We start from the raw sequence: 16,371 nt of genomic DNA on the forward strand, positions 1-16,371 counted from the left end.
GTTGTTTTTACTTTTAGGAGGTACAGTGGCATTAATTAAATAAGAGATGTTGCGGTTATACATCTGTGTATAATTTGGACATGTACTATGACTTAATGTACTAGTTTTGATCAGGCCGGTATACCTTTGTTTCAGACTGTTTCAGATTCGTATTTTGTTTTTTAACTTATTTATTATACGTCCAAGGATGGACTTGATATTATTTGAGGTAACTATTTTATATATAGATATGTTATGTTCTGGTACTGGGATCTTTTTGGACTTTTTATCACAGTACACCTTTCAATCTCTCGGTGTGGCTTGAGTAGAGATTAATTTAAACTCATTCCTGTTTTTACTGACTTCTACTTATTGATTTGCACAGAGGATGACAAAGTATCTCATGCGTCTCTGATTTGTTTAAATCTTTCTTTCTTTTGGTGATGGTGTATCAAGAGTTGAATATATGACAGAATTATTGATATTGTGTTTTTTAACTTTCTGGGTTGCAGCCCTGATGTAATCATTTGATGCATGTACTAAGCATATGACGAAACACGTGTTGGCTGCGAAAGAATTTGTGTTGGAGAACGACCATTAAAATACTTTGGACGACTTATCAAGTTGGATTTGTGGATTCCTATACAACAGTGGATCTACCATCTTTGATATTCTTTTGACTATCTACTAAAGAGAACTTTAAAGACATTACTTCTGCACTAACTTAATAATTACCTAATACATGAATATACGTATTGTGGATTTGAATTGTTGTAGAGCTCAGGGAGTAACTAGTGATGTGTCTTGACAAACCCTGAATTTCTCATCCAGGGTTTCTTTGGGATAGAGTGGTAACCTATCCCTTTTCCCTTGGAGTTCACGGTAATTACATTTCACAACATATTGTTTTTACATCCAGCTGTGCGCCGGATATTTGACCTGGTTACCATTTTTGTGATTGGCCAGGTGGCTAATTCATTATTTATATAATTAAAAACTTCTGGGTCGTCTAATATGCTGAGATTGAGCAAATGGTGAGCAGGGCTCCATTCTCCCTGTAATATTCCATAATTAACCATCTCCCTAGTTGATCAGCCAAAGTGTGCCTGAATTGTTTAGAAGTGTTTGCTGTCAGGAACGCATGTGTGTGTGAACTTTGTGTAGTCCTACACCCCCCCCCCCCCCCCCCCCCCACCGGTGTGTATCCAAGTTTTTTGAGTAGATGCTGCTGTGACCTCTTAATATGTGCGTTTGAGTTATTTCTAAAGCGCACGTTCACCTGGCGGTTTCATGGTGCTATGGTGTGCAGAACCTCATAGGGCAGATAGGTGAGAGGGAAGGAGTGAATTATTGTGGCAAGGCTTGGAGAAAGAGGAAGGTTTTGAGTGCCTTACGGAAGTGAGAGTAATGGGTGGAAAGTCTGAGGTGGGCTGGTAGCGAGTTCCAGAAGGAAGGGGCCAGTGTGGAAAATTTCGAGCCTCCCCATTTTTTGCGTCTGAAGCGGGGGACTGTTAGTAGGTGTTGAGAGGATGAGCGCAGTTCCCTAGCGTGGGCATAGGTTTTTAATTCCGCGGAGATGAAAGCAGGGGTGGATCCAACCTGGGTCTGAAAAATGATACATCCCATCTTAAACTGGGCTCGTTCACGAATGGGGAGCCAGTGTAAGGACTTAAGGAGCGGAGTGACGTGGTGGGATTTGGCAAGGTTGTAGACTAGGCGGGCAGCCTGATTTTGGACCAAATGAAGTCGCCGCATACTGTATACGGGCAGACCACAGTAGAGGGCATTGCCGTAGTCTAGGCGGGAAACAACCATTGCCAGGACAATAAGCTTGAGGGCAGAAAAAGAAAAGAAGCGGGAAACCCTCCGACTAGTGCGAAGTGAGAGGAAAGAAGAGGACACCACTGAACTAACCTGGGAGTGCAGGGTGAGTTGGTCATTAAGCTTGATCCCAAGGGTTTTCACAGAGGAAGATGGAGAGGGGGAGGGACCTAGAGAGGGGGGCCAGAAGAGCGGGGTCCAGGGGCTGGAGCAACCACCTGTCAAAACCAGCTCGGTTTTGTCAGGGTTTAGTTTCAGGTGGTTGTGGTTCATCCAGTCCCGGATGAAGGTCATAGTGGATTGGAAGTTGACCATGGACTCAAGGGGTGATGTTAGTGAAAAAAGGAGCTGGAGGTCGTCCGCATAATTATAAACGGAGACCTCCATTTGCTGGAGGGCAAAGATCAGAGGGGCGATGTACAGATTAAAAAGGAGTGGGGAGAGGGAGGAACCCTGAGGAACCCCGCATTGTACTCTCCGTGGCTCAGCCGAGAAATCACCCAGGCGCACTGCCTGGGTGCGATCCCTGAGAAAGGAGGATAGCCAGACCAAGGCAGACCCTCCAACCCCGGCCACCCTGACACGGGAGAGTAAGATGGAATGGTCAACCGTGTCAAAGGCGGCGGAGAGGTCGAGGAGGACCAGTGCCTGGGGGGAGTTGGTATCCATGCCCTCTCTAAGGTTGTCAAGGACCGATAAAACCACGGACTCCGTGGAGTGAGCAGGGCGGAAACCGGCCTGACGGGGGGCTAACGCCCTGTTTTCTTCCATGAAGGTAGTAAGTGCTCTGGTCACATGTCGCTCCAATACCTTCCCCAAGAAGGGTAGTAAAGAGATGGGGCGATAGTTGACAAGAGCGGATGGATCGGCACCTGGTTTTTTGAGTATGGGGACAATGATGGCTGATTTTAAAGATGGTGTAACAATGCCTTGAGACAGAGAGCTGTTAAGAAAAGTGAGAGGTGGTTGCACACAGGTCGAATAAATGTGTCTGAGGATGCGAGCAGGACAAGGGTCTAAAGGGGAACCTGATTTAACCAAGGGAAGGAGGGAGAGGAAAGACTCTTCCGTTAGAGGGGGGAGTGAGTCAAGGCGTGTTTCAACTGATGGACGTCGGGGTTCAAAAAAAGAAGGGGAGGGGGGAATATTGGCTTTAATCTTTGAAATTTTATCCAGGAAGTAAGTGTTGAGGGAGTCACATAAGTCCTGGGAAGGGGAGGGTTTGAGGGAAGCTCGATCGGAGTAGGCGAGGTCATGGACGATGGAGAAGATTTCTCTGGGCTGGTTTTCGGCAGCCAAGATTTTGGAAGAAAAATAGGCTGTTTTAGTAGTCAGGATAGCTTTTTTTATATTGCGACAGAAGGAGGGTAAACTGAGATTTAAGGTTGGAGCAGTAATCTCGTCTCCAGACTCGCTCGGCGTGACGGACCGATAGTTTTAAGACCTTCAGTTCGTCATTGAACCAGCGATTGGCATCTTTTGCCCATTTGGAGGACACTCGCCTGAGGGGGGCTACCGAGTCGCAGCCAGACAGAAGCCAGGAATTGATAGAATTGGCTGCGCAGAGGCTGGCAGCCCAGATAAATTCGGGCTGGAAGAGGAGAGTGTGGCGGTCAGAGAGGCCATATGCACCTTGCTCCAAGATCGAGCCCAGGTGTTTTTAGGGAAAGAGGGTTTGGTGACTGTCCTAAGGCATAGGGAAAAAGAAATCAGGAAGTGATCGGACCAGGGGCAGGGGGAGATGGACACAGAAACTATGGGACAGTTAAGGGACCAGATCTGGTCGAGGATGTGGCCCTGAATATGGGTAGGGGAATGTACGTGCGGGTCGAAGTTGAGGGAGCGGAGAGTGTCCGAAAATTCTTTGGAGGAAGAACATTCTGCGGGATCAGAGGGCCAAAAGTTAAAGTCACCTAATACCATGATGGAAGAATTATTGATTGCTAAGGTTGCCACAAGGTCTTGAAACCCAGTGAGGAAGAGTTGAGACGATTGAGGGGGACGATATATAAGCAGGCAGGTGAGTGGAAATTTAAATGATAAAGAGCGGATGACTAAAAAGTCTGATGTGCCAATAGAAGAGAAGGTTAGAGGCTGAAAAGGGAATTCTTTGCGGGCGATCAAGGCGACGCCACCGCCCGATTTACCAGAGGGTCGATCGGCGCGCAGCGCATAATAAGTGGCGGGGAGAGCAGCTAGCAGGGAGGGGAGGGAACTGTCACAGAACCAGGTCTCTGTGAGAAATGAGATCTGGTTTATGTGACTCAAGTAAGACAAAGAGTTCATGGCTGTGCTTGACTGCTGACCGAGTGTTAAGATAATAGATTGATAGAGTGGTAGGTTCAGAGGGAGCCGGAAGATCGGGAGAAGGGTGATGGGGGGGAGGGGTAAGGCAGGGCATGACCGAGAGGGGTGGAGAAGAGGGTGGGGCAGTCAGTTCCAAACTATCGATGTGCTCCTTTACAGTGTTGTTCAAAGGCCATTGGCCTTGGAGGTTGTAGAGTTGTGCACGGGTATATTGTGCAGTCTGGGCCGGGTGAGGGGGCCCTAGGCCCGGCTGGTCGCGGACGGGCGCAGACTGGCTTGCCTTAGGCGCGCATTCGTCGCGCCCGCTAAGCTCGTCCGCTGCGCTACCGGAATAGGCACATAATTAATAGTAAGTAATGCGGCGGGGGGCGTGGCCTCTAAGAAGGGGCGTGGTCTCGTGGCTCGCCGGAATGGCGTCAAGGGGAGATTTCAGGGCTCAGACCGCGGCAGCGTTAGATCGGCTGAGCGGAGAGCACAAGGCAAATAGTGAGTATTGTTTAAAAAGGCAATTTATTCAGTGACACACAAAGTTTTAAAAAAATGACAAATCCAGCTCCCGGCTTCCGCCTCAGGAGGTTCGTGCAATCTAGTATGGCGCTTGTATTCAGCGTCAATTTATATGCGGCGGCGGGGGGCGTGGCCTCTAAGAAGCCTCTTGTATACAAATTATGTCGGCCTTCAATAGGCGTAGACCAACTGTAGTGTTACGCATCCTTTTGGGGTCATATAGGCCACCAGTATTAATCGTAGCAATACCCACCCCCCACCTATTGCTGAGTTTGCCTGGTCCTGCCCGGGCCAGGATTATGGCATCTGAGCAATCATAGCCCCGTGTCTCTGCCGAGCTGGTCGTCCATTCGGGGCCCCTGCCCCACAATCGCACCCCACAGTGACCTTTGTGACCTCAGTGTAGCAAGAAAAGAGAAAAAAAAGACAAAAGAGAAAAAAAGTTTTATGGATTTGACTTTAAAACCTCACAAGCAATAAAAAATCCACCCTCAGTTATCACTTTCAGAATTTTCTCGATTACCATGCGAATAATGGAGTGTAAGAGAGGGGAGAAGATAACAGTTGAATAGATAGTGATTTTGTAGTTCGATTCCTGGTAGACCGGTTTATAGTCCATTATCCCCTAGGTCTTGTTGGTATGATTTGCATTTTGGCTGATGATTTCCTGTAGATACGCCTGGGCCTGAACTTCCGAAATGAATCTGCGCGTGGAGCCCTTGTGGACGACATTGACGGGCTGGGTTCTGTAAGTAAACTTCTGCTCCAAGTTGTTGGAAGGTAGTAAAGAGTTGTCTAAGCCTCCATCTACGCTCAACCGTGGCGTGAGCAAAATCGGGTCTTGTGAAGAACGTTACTCCATTGAATTCTTTCTTGGCATGTGGTCTAGCAAGGTCATAAAGATTTTGGCGTAAGAGGAAGTTGCTGAAGTATAGGAGCATTTCGCGTGGGTGTTGAGTAGCTGAGGGACGTTTAGATGGTATTAGAGGGAACCTATGGGCTTGTTGGATCTCTTTGTCCCAATCCCAGGTATGCAGTTCGGGGCAGGCACCCTTCAACAACGTTATCATATATTTCCTAGGATCTCCCTCTTCGGCCCCCTTTGGAATGCCAAGAACACTAAGATTATTGTGGCGTTGCTTGTTTTCGTATTCCTCCATTTTCCACATCAGGTCCTTCACAATGCCGTCGTGCTAATTTCCTTGCGCTTTTAGAATGACCAGGTCCTTCTCGAGATTTTCAGTGCGAGTTTCAACAGATGCCATCCTGTCCGCTATATCAGCACAGGTCCTGCCAACTCTCCGAATGGCCCCTTGTAATTTTTGGGTGGCTAAGCGAGATCTCCGGTTGTCTTGTTTGGCCTCTTCCCGGAAGCTCTTAATAGATTGTAAGACCACAGCTAGAGCAGGATTGTTCTGGATTTCTATTCTCTCTGCTGGCAGTGACTGTACGATTACCTCCTGAGCACACTGTTAGGTCTGTCATGCTCGTGAGATGTGAGGCTGAGTAATCCCTTCTGAGGTCCCCAGTGCTACCATAGTCGGTGGCCCAGGCCCCTCTTCTTTGGCTTCCTTTTTATGCCGATTTTTGCTATGTCCATGCATTTTGGCTGGTAGTTCTATGTCTGAACCTGAGCTGCTTATCTAATTCTGCCCCTCTCCTTCGCTGGAGACTTATATTCTCAGATCTGAAATATCCGATTCACCTGTTGAAGAATTGAATTTCTCGAGGGTATCGGGTGTCATAGGCCGGGGGTGAGGTGTATTCGCCATATCAAATTCAAAGGCCTTGCAGGTTGAGCATAATTCACTGCCATTTAGATCTGATTTTCTTTATAAAGCTTTTTTACAACCTAGAGCGATAGGAACGTCAGGAGTGACAGCTTGTGGCTCCGTGTTGAGATTACTTACCAATGCCTCCTCACGGTCCGGGGTAGGGATAGACATTGTTTGACCATGCGTGCCTGCCAATGGGACTGGAGCGAGGATAGGGTCAGCTCCAGTATTCAAACTGTCAGCAGTACTTAAGTCGAGCTCACCCTCTTGGTCTTCATTTCTTTGGAGAGACGCCTTATGAGCTTTCCCTTTACTTGGACCAAAATATTTGAAATTAAGGTTTGCGAGTTGCCCTGGTCCCTGGGGTTTCTAAGCTGAGTTTTTTTGCAGCGTCAGTTTTTTTGCAACCTCTCAATGTTTTCCGTTTTCTCTCCCACTTTCACTTTGGCCCCACGTGTGCCAGTGTACTTAGCCCGGTTTTCAGCTGTCAATGTGGAGGACAGACCTGTAGGAGTTATTGACGGGAGAGAGGGATGAGAGCTCTTGGATTTTACTGTTTTACCTCCCCGCCTCGTCATTCTTACTTGTCTGTAGGCTGGCCCCCTTTTGTTCTGTCGAAGCCGCAAGGTGCTCCAATCGCTTGATTTCGGGAGTCAGAAGACACCCCCACGCTTTCCACGTAGCTCAGCTGGGTGTGAAACAAAAGGTATTCCGCTTGGCAGGGCTCTGGTGATTGCCGCGAGGATTCCTCCCAGCTGCTCAGAGAGGGAATCTGTCCGCAGGACGGCAGTTGACCGCGTTGACGATGATGGATTGGGTTGAGCTACAGTAGACGATAGCAGTGCCAACAGCCGAAGCGATCGTCTGAACACTTTGCCGCTTCCAGGATGGCTCGCACTGGCAGACGAGTGCGACAACGATGTGCAGGTACTGGGACTGCTCCATTAGATATAGTTATTTTCATTTAGGGCATATTGAAGTTCTAGCCCGATTCCTATGGGCGCAACCGGCGGAGCATTGCGGGTGAGATGTTTACTCCGACGCCATCGTGCATCCGTCCTGTGTTGCAGCCCTGTGACTTAAAAGGAGCACAGTGCCAGTGTAAACCTTTTCACCTCTCAAGTGGAGTAAGGCCGGTTTGTGCCCTGCCTACCTATTTTTACTCCTGTATATCAATGAATTAGAAAAATCTTTAATGAACTTCATGTGTTGGCACCCTTCTCATTCCTGTTCTTTATGCGGACAACGTGGTACTTGGGACTCAAACCCTGCTTGGGCTGCAGAGACTTTTGGCTAAATTTTCACTCTTTATGGTGGACCTTGATCTTACCATAATACAGTCAAAGACAAATATTATGGTATTTGACCTGAAATATAAACCTAGATCCTGTGTTGTAAATCAAAACAATGGGTTGTCCAGTTTCCGCTTCTTGTTATTTGGAAGGGGGGGGGGGGTGGCGAGTCGCTATTTCATCATGATACCTGGGGGTGGTCCCTGCTTGGTTCACATCATGTGAGCGCTTTGGGGAGAAGTATAGAGGCACTGTTTAAATTGCCTCAAAGCGGGGTAGTGAACCCATCAGAGAATCGCTTATGGTCTACATATCAAAGTGCCTCTCAATTGCAACTTAGTGTAGGCCAATAGAGAATACAATACTATGATGACTTTCAGAAAGTGGATAACCAGTTTCTGAAAAGGTTGCTTGCAGTCCCTCAGAGCACATCTACCCTTTTTGTTTCATTCAGAAATAGGGCTACTCTACATTAACAATTATATTAGGCGAAGTCCTGCTTTTATTTTTTTTGACTGTCCATCTGGACCAGATGTCAAAATTTCTTTTACATGGCTTTTATTGAAAGATTATATCAGTCATGAAGATCGTATGGCTAGCATATATTGAGATACTCGGCCGTAGCCCGAATATTCCAGAATTATTTGATCATCCTAATGCTTTGGGAGTTTCTTGTAAGAATGTAGTGAAGGCTTACTTGTTAGTAATGTGCCAAACTCCAAGAATGCGAATCATATTCAGAATCAATAACTTTATTCAGGTGCCAGTAGCATCCATAAAAGTACACACAGCAATAAGAAGTTGTTGGCTGCAACAAAAAATGCAGTAGCAAACAATCTAATAACAAAAAGACACATAGCATTTCATTAAATATACTTCCATACATAATGACTTCTTCAGAGTTGGCTTCCAGATTACACAGTATTAGAAGACATCACACAGCTCCACATTGAAGGTAAGATTGACTTCCTTGTATATTTGTTAATTGAGCTGCATTACAATGATTATATCAGTGACTGCTATTGACTGAAAGGTCTTGGAGCGTGGTGCCAACACAAATCCAAAGTCACTTCTATCAGTGTTTTGAGAGAACTCTAAGTATTTTGTTCACACCACTGTATGGGCTCTGAAGAAATAAGGCTTAAGGTCAATGAACCTGGGTGTGGGGGTATCTCAGAAAAATGTGCGAGTTGCTTGGGCTTTAGTAGCTCACGATTTTCACTGATCAGAAGTAGCTCTCACTACAGAAAAGGTTGGAGACCTGCAGTTCATTTGACATTTTTATTATTGGCTTAAATTTGCTGTTGGCCAGGACCGCAACAGCAGGTGATTTTCCATAATATTGGCACCCCCACACGAAGTCATCACCCGGTGGCACTGGTCGCGCTGCCCTAGAGCTGGCCCTGATGGTAGCAGCCCAGTTTACGCAAGGACTTTAATTTTGAACGTCGGCTGCCACTGTGCTTTATTACTGTTAAGGCAGATTTTGAACGTCGGCTGCCACTGTGCTTTATTACTGTTAAGGCAGATTTAAAGTGTGGTGGCAGCCAATGTTAAAATCAAAGGGCCTTCTCTGCACTGAACTGCTTTCACAGTCATGCAAAGGCAAATGTATAGCTCAGTGTAGTAGTCCACGAAAGGCTTTCACTGATTACTACACTGCGCTATATATTTGCCTTTGCATGACTGTGAAAACAGTTCAGTGTAGGCAAGCACCTTGGATTTAACATTTGCTGCCACTGTGGTTACGGTCAGTGCCTCCCATGCAAAGACCTTTTATTTTAACGTTGGCTGCCACCCAATGTTTCCTCTAATTTTTTTCCTCTGTGTGCGGCAGTGGAGGGTCTCTGTGCGCTGCAACCATGGCTAAGTGCGCCAGGAACCAAATCGCACGTGTCTGCAGCGCCAAATGCCACTCGTTTTTTGTGCCTTTCTGCCCTCTGTCCCACTCGTTTTTTGTGCCTTTCTGCCCTCTGTCCCACTCGTTTTTCGTGCCCTTCTGCCCTCTGTCCTACTGGTTATTTTGCCTTTCTGCCCTCTGCCCCTCTGTCCCACTCGTTCTTACTCGTTTTTGGTGCCCTTCTGCCCTCTGTCCCACTCGTTCTTCTGCCCTCTGTCCCACTCGTTTTTGGTGCCCTTCTGCCCTCTGTCCCACTTCATTTTCCCTGTTTTTGTGCTCCTTTTGCCTTCTGTTCCGCTCGTTTCCCCAGCCGCTGTGCCCCCTGCTGCCCCATCCCCCTGACTGCTCACTGTGGCCTTTTGTTTAAGTATTGCTGTTAATCAGAGCCCCTTCACGGGCTCCGATTAACATCAATACAAAAGGCCCCAGTCTGCACCGCGCTTTACTAACAAAAGCGTAGAGACAGTACACGCTGGGTTTAGAAACTGTCTCTACGCTTTTGTTATTCAAGTATTGCTGTTAATCTGAGCCTGTGAAGGGGCTCTGATGAACAGCAATTCTTAAACAAAAGGCCACAGTCTGCCCCGTGCTCCCACAAGCCCCACCAGCCCCCCCCGCCTCCTTACCTGCACTCCTCACGTGCCTCATGTTCGCGCCGCTCGCTTCTTTAAAGCGGACAGCTGCGCTACTCTCTCCCGCGACGTCCTATGTGCGCGCTCCACGCGAGGCGGTGCACGGTGATGTCCGGGCAGGTGCGCGCGCGCCCTAGAGGGAACGTAGCTGCTACCACGCTTTATACCTTAATGCAGATGTAAAGTGCAGTGGTAACCAATGTTAAAATCAAAGGTACTTGCATACACTGAGCCGCTTTCACTGACTACTACGTGAAGGTAAACGAAAGCGTGGTGAAGTCAGTGAAAGCGGATTATTGCAGGCAAGGCAAGTACCTTATATTTTACCTTTGGGCTGCCACCGCGGTAGCAGCCCAGTGCCTGAAAGGATTTTTACTTTTAACGTTGTCTGCCACTGCGCTCTATCATTGAAGACCAAACTAAAGCACAGTGGCAACCAGTGTTAAAATCAAAGGGCCTTGCATGCACGGAGTCAATTTTACTGAATCAGCTAATGCTCGGCCAGGGGCCCCCTTACCTCACAGCTGCTCCAGGAGGACCAAATGGAAAATAAATGTGAGGTGTGGTGCCAGCCTGAAATGACAGGTGGCCCGTGAATCAGGCCGCCCTACCATAGTTAGGCTCACTTTAGCCAATCTGAGCAGCTGGTTTGAGTGAGGGCGGGCAAGGTCTGAAAGCTATCAAAAACAATGAAGAAATACAAAATAAAATGCTTAAATTACGTTTTAATAATTAGAGCAGTCGTGAGCTACTCCCAAAGTGCCGACGAGCTACCAGTAGCTCGCGATCGACCGGTTGGAGACTCGTAAAGTTTACATAGTAAAACTTCCAAAACTTAGAACGATTTACACAATCAAACGCCAAAGACAAGTCCATATATGCTAAATATAGCAATGTATACTTGGCTGTTGTGTATTTGCCTAACATTAAATTTAAATTCAGGTATCGCTTGTTTGTGCCTATGCGGTTTCTGAATCCATATTGGCACAGATGTAAGATTGCCTTTTCTCTGGCCCACTCCTTAATCCTATTATAAAGGACTCTAAGATTTTGATTGTGGCATTGATGAGTGAAATAGGTCAATGGCAGCTAGGCTGTGACTGGTCACCTTTTTTAAATATTGGCACGATGTTTGAGGTTTTCTACAAATTAGGTGCCAGGGCATGTGCAAAATTAGTGAAAACATTTCTAAATAGCAGAGCCCAAAATTCAACGTTACACTTTATTAGGTCAATTGACACTCCGTTCGAAGCCTTGCCGCTAACACTCTGTTGGATGGAGGTCTCAGATTCACACAGGATAACGTGAATTCCATGGCAGTTACTAACATTCACCCAGTGCTGAGTGGTCGATGTTGTAGCAGAGTATATTTTGAAGAAATGAGCCTCCCATACCTCACTAGTAATATGACAACCAATTGAGGACGCAGTTTGCTTTGGGTTTCTCATAGCAGTTACAATGGACCAAAATGACTTGCTGTCTTCTTGGATGCTGCTTGGGCGAGTGAGTCCCATTGCTGTGTGATGACCTCTCTCCATTGCTTTGCGTTGACTATTTTGTACTAGTTGCGTGATGCAGCTAGTGCTGAAGGGACCCTTGGTTTTGTGACAAGCGCCCTATATAGAGAACGGTTAGCTGCCGAACAGTCCTTGTTTAACCCTCCTATTGGCATATGTGCAGATCTAGGGGGTTTCATTAGGTTTTTTTTGTATTTGAACAAAGGGCATTAAAGGATTTAGCTACCCGATCTTAAGCTGCCTCTTCCATCAAGCAATTAATGACTAGCACCTGGTTCTGCTTTATTGTTCCTAGGAACTTGGCTGGATCTTTGAGATACCACGTTAGTCTAAGATCTGTACATGGCTGCAATTTTCTAACCCTTTTATCTACCTTAGTTGTACCCTAGAGGTTACTGTCCAGACTATTTCAATCAGGTTGTGGTCACAAAAATTTGAGGTAATGGTTGCCCCATATTGAATAATGTCAGTAAAGTTGCTGGTGATAACAATTAAATCTATTCGCCTGAAGGTAGGGACTCCAGAATCATTAATACCCGCCACTTACATCACATTATTCAAATCAAATAACTCTAGGTATGACTCATTAACTCGCTACCTCTCTAATCAGCACACTCTAGAATGCTATTATCAAAGGATAGTTCAGATCGCTGGATCAGTTTTGCGTTCAAATATCCTGCTAAACAAAGATGCGCCTGGCGCCCCTTATCAGTGGTTGTGGCTAGCAGTGATTCAATGTAATTAAATAAAACTGAAAACTTCGTATTGGGAATGTTGATAAAATGCGTGTTATAAAAATTAACCAAATACAATCTCAAATCCCCTACAAAATCCCTACTAAAAGTTCCCATGGCCGTAGCACGGCCACCAATAAGCAGGTTTAAGCAGGTGGATAGGCCTCTAGATGCTTGGAAGGATCGAGACACAGGAGCTCGTCAAGTCCCGTAGTCTGTGAACCCAGGTTTCCTGGATCATTAAAATATCATAGTTTCTTACAAAAGGTTGCGTCAAACTCAAAATAAGGTATTTTTCTTATTCTAATTTTAAAATGTCATCTTAATCCTGCAGAACATTTTGATTTCCTGTAAAAGAACTGATTAATGATTTCTAGCAAGCATATCTGAAAGCTCTAGTATTGATTAGTTTATATTTATTGCCCGTAGCCGTAACTAGTCTATCTTTGATGTAGACCACTGATTTATCGATGACTTGTGCTCCTTCGGATCCTGACAGGTAGGTGTAGAAAAGTTTTGGTTCGAAGTTTTAGCGAGTGCTTCGCTACGTACAAATTGTAATATTTTAGTCTGCAATTGACCGTATAAAGGAGGATGAATTACTTTAGCTGAGCTGCTTGCTTTTCTTTGTTTTTTTCTCTTTCAAATGGGTCTTTGTTTGAATAACAATATTTGAAGGGATTTCTTTAGGTTTAGGGAAAAATAGAGTTGTGTAGTGGTGGCAGTTTCGTTTTGAAAGAGGCCATACAAAAGGACCCCGTTCTCAACTGGATGTGTATTTCATAAAGTACGAAGATCGAGGTTAAGATCAGGCTTGTTTCAGTGCTGACTTTGTCTACACACCAGGATAAGTTACTGTTCAATATAGAACCAGAACTATGGAAGCAACGCTGCCTAAGCAATTAAGTGTGAAAAATAATGGTAATCTGAAATATAAAAACAAGAACTTGACACTGCAAGTATCGAATGTTTCCAGGGTACTATTTTTTTGCAGCTTCGTGTTCTTGTGTGGATGTAAATAGGCGCAAAAGCAGCGATTCGTGAGCATCTTATAATGAACTGTAAATACAAATTGTGAACCTATTTGCTCCGTGTGCAGTCTCGTTTTAATCATTGGAGGTAAACCACGACAGCCTTAATAATTACTTTATCTTTCAGTAACAAAAGTTTAGAAAGGGCCCATTTCACTTAGAAATTATACTCCTGGTGTGTACTTTGTATTTTTTCTATGCGCACCTTCTAAGAGATTTCGCTATACATGAAGATAAATGTGCGTTAGGTCTTCCTCTTATTATAAAACAAATCATGTAAATAAGACTCATTTATATTTATGCTCAATATATGGTCATGTCTGTATTAAATTTAAGCGGATTTCATGTTTATTTTAATATGATTGTTTTTACAGCAAACCAGACTACAAATGTAACTACGGCTGCTCCTACTGCTGCACCAACAATCACCACTAATACTACAACAACTACAGGTAACACATTCTAATTACTTGACATTAAAGCTTTTGTAATCCTGGACAAGGGTTGTTCTCCTCCTTTGGATCTTCGCTATTAGAGATAAGCACAGAATGATCCTACCAGTGTGTAGGTCCTGGAGCGTTTAAAAGAAATATATAATGCTTTTATTAAAAAGAAATCCTTTGTTTTCAAAGAATAATAAGATTCTAAAACTGCATACTAAAGGTTATATTTGTCAAATTTTGACCACCTACTTTAATTTGAAAATAATTACCAATTTACCTAAAAGCAGTCACTAGAGTAAACATAGGTGACCTGACCTGATCCTGGTCTGTGAAGGTCGCTCCACCCGCCGGCGGCTCCCCCTAAGTGCGCCCGGTCTCCCTGCCAGCCCCGCTCGATCGCCCCTGCCTTCTCTGCCATGTGCCCTGATCTGTGTTCTTGATTAATCTGTTGTTTCCTGTGATTGTTGTGCCGTTTTCGCTTCCTGTGCCCCTGTTCTGTGCTCCTCGCTCCTTGCCTTGACCGCTTCCCGCCAGTACCCGCTCCCTGCCGCTGCTCCCCTGCGGGCCGCCCCCTTCTTCCTCTGTACCCCGATCCCCGCGCCGCCCCGCCTCCCAGCTGCTCCTCCCTCCCACCGCACCACTTATGGCGGAGTCCTCACGTACGCGCAGCGGGCGCCCCGATTGTGCGCCAAAGGCAAGCCCGTCCGTGCCCCCGCCGATGTAAGACCGCCCGCCGGACCTACGATGCCGCCAGCCTCCACGCCCTCCACGCCAGCAGGAACCCTGCCTGCTACCGAGCCACCCCGAAACGCACCCACGGACCCTTCACCTGCAAAACCTGCAAGTCCACCTGCCTCCGAACCTGCACCACACCTACCAAGCCGAGCACCGACCACAACCACCTCAAGTGCATCCTGCTCAACACCCACTCCGTCCAGACACGCCGTGGAACTCTGGAACCTCCTCGACACTACTTCACCAGACGTCGCCTTCCTCACGGAAACCTGGATGAACGCCTCCTCGGCCCCCGACATCGCCATCCCGGACGGGTACAAGATCACCAGGAGGGACCGCGTCAACCAGACCGGAGGAGGCGTCGCCATCGTACACAAGACCACCATCCGCATCACGACCAACTCCGACGACACCCTCTCCGCCGCCGAACACCTCCACTTCCAGATACACACCGACCCCAAGACGACCCTCGGAGGCACCCTCATCTACAGACCCCCGGGACCACGCACACGATTCAGTGAAGACATCGCAGACTTCATCAGCCCGCACGCCCTCCCCTCCGCTGACTACATCCTCCTAGGGGACTTCGACTTCCACCTGGAGAACAACGACGACACCCAACACCACCACCCTGCTGGACAACCTCGGACTCAAGCAACTGGTGAACACACCCACCCATTACGCCGGCCACACGCTTGACCCAGTCTTCTCCTCCAGCAAGCACATCTCCTTCAGTCACTCTACCGGACTTCATTGGACGGACCACAGCTGCGTCCACTTCAGCTTCAGAAGAACCACGACCCACCACCACCCGCAACAGGTGCCCCGCAGGAACTGGAGCAAGATCACCGCCAACCAGCTCACCACCTCCCTCAGCCAGAACCCTCCCGCCAGCACAACAGACCCCAACGAAGCAGCCAGCAACCTCACACAGTGGATCGCCATCTGCGCAGACAACCTCGCACCACTGAAGACCTCTCCCAGCAGACCCGGCAGCAAGAAAGCCTCCTGGTTCACCGACTAACTCAAGAACTCCAAGAAGAACTGCCGTACCCTCGAGAGAGCCTGGAGCAACAACCAGACCACAGACAACATGACTGCCCTCAAGCACGCCACCCGCAAACACCACCAGCTGATCCGCACCACCAAGAAGACAGCATTCAAGGAATGACTGGACAACAATGCCCACAACAGCAAGGAACTCTTCAGCATCGTCAAAGAGCTCTCCAACCCCAGCACCGGAAACAACGACATCACCCCCTCGCAGGACCTCTGCGACTTCCTCGCCTCGTTCTTTCACAGCAAGATCACCGACATACACAACAGCTTCGGCGCACAGACCACGCACCCAACTGCTGAACCAACGCTCCCCACCACCACCACCCTCCGCGCCTGGACACCGGTCAGCACCGAAGACACCACCCGCGTGATGAATACCCTCCACTCCGGATCACCAACCGAGCCCTGCCCCCACCACGTCTTCAACAAAGCCGACTCCATCATCGCACCCCAACTCCAGGACATCATCAAGACCTCCTTCAACACCGCCACCTTCCCATAGAGCTGGAAGCACGCCGAACTCAGCGCCCTCCTGAAGAAACCAACGGCGGACCCCACCGACCTCAAGAACTACAGTCCCATCTCGCTCCTCCCTTTTCCGGCCAAGGTTATCGAGAAGACCGTCAACAGACAGCTTGC

General features: G+C 47.3%; 1 protein-coding gene across 1 annotated transcript in view; it reads left to right on the forward strand.

Moving 5' to 3' along the window:
• CD164 (CD164 molecule) overlaps positions 1-16,371 on the forward strand; it is a 158,894-nt gene that overhangs the window by 119,762 nt on the left and 22,761 nt on the right. Inside the window, exon 5 of the mRNA XM_078648404.1 lies at positions 13,870-13,947. Within this exon, the coding sequence (XP_078504530.1) occupies positions 13,870-13,947 (78 nt within the window). The remainder of the gene's footprint in view (positions 1-13,869; positions 13,948-16,371) is intronic.

The sequence above is a fragment of the Lissotriton helveticus genome, chromosome 6 (assembly GCF_964261635.1).
Source record: "Lissotriton helveticus chromosome 6, aLisHel1.1, whole genome shotgun sequence".
Classification (NCBI taxonomy): Eukaryota; Metazoa; Chordata; class Amphibia; order Caudata; family Salamandridae; genus Lissotriton; species Lissotriton helveticus.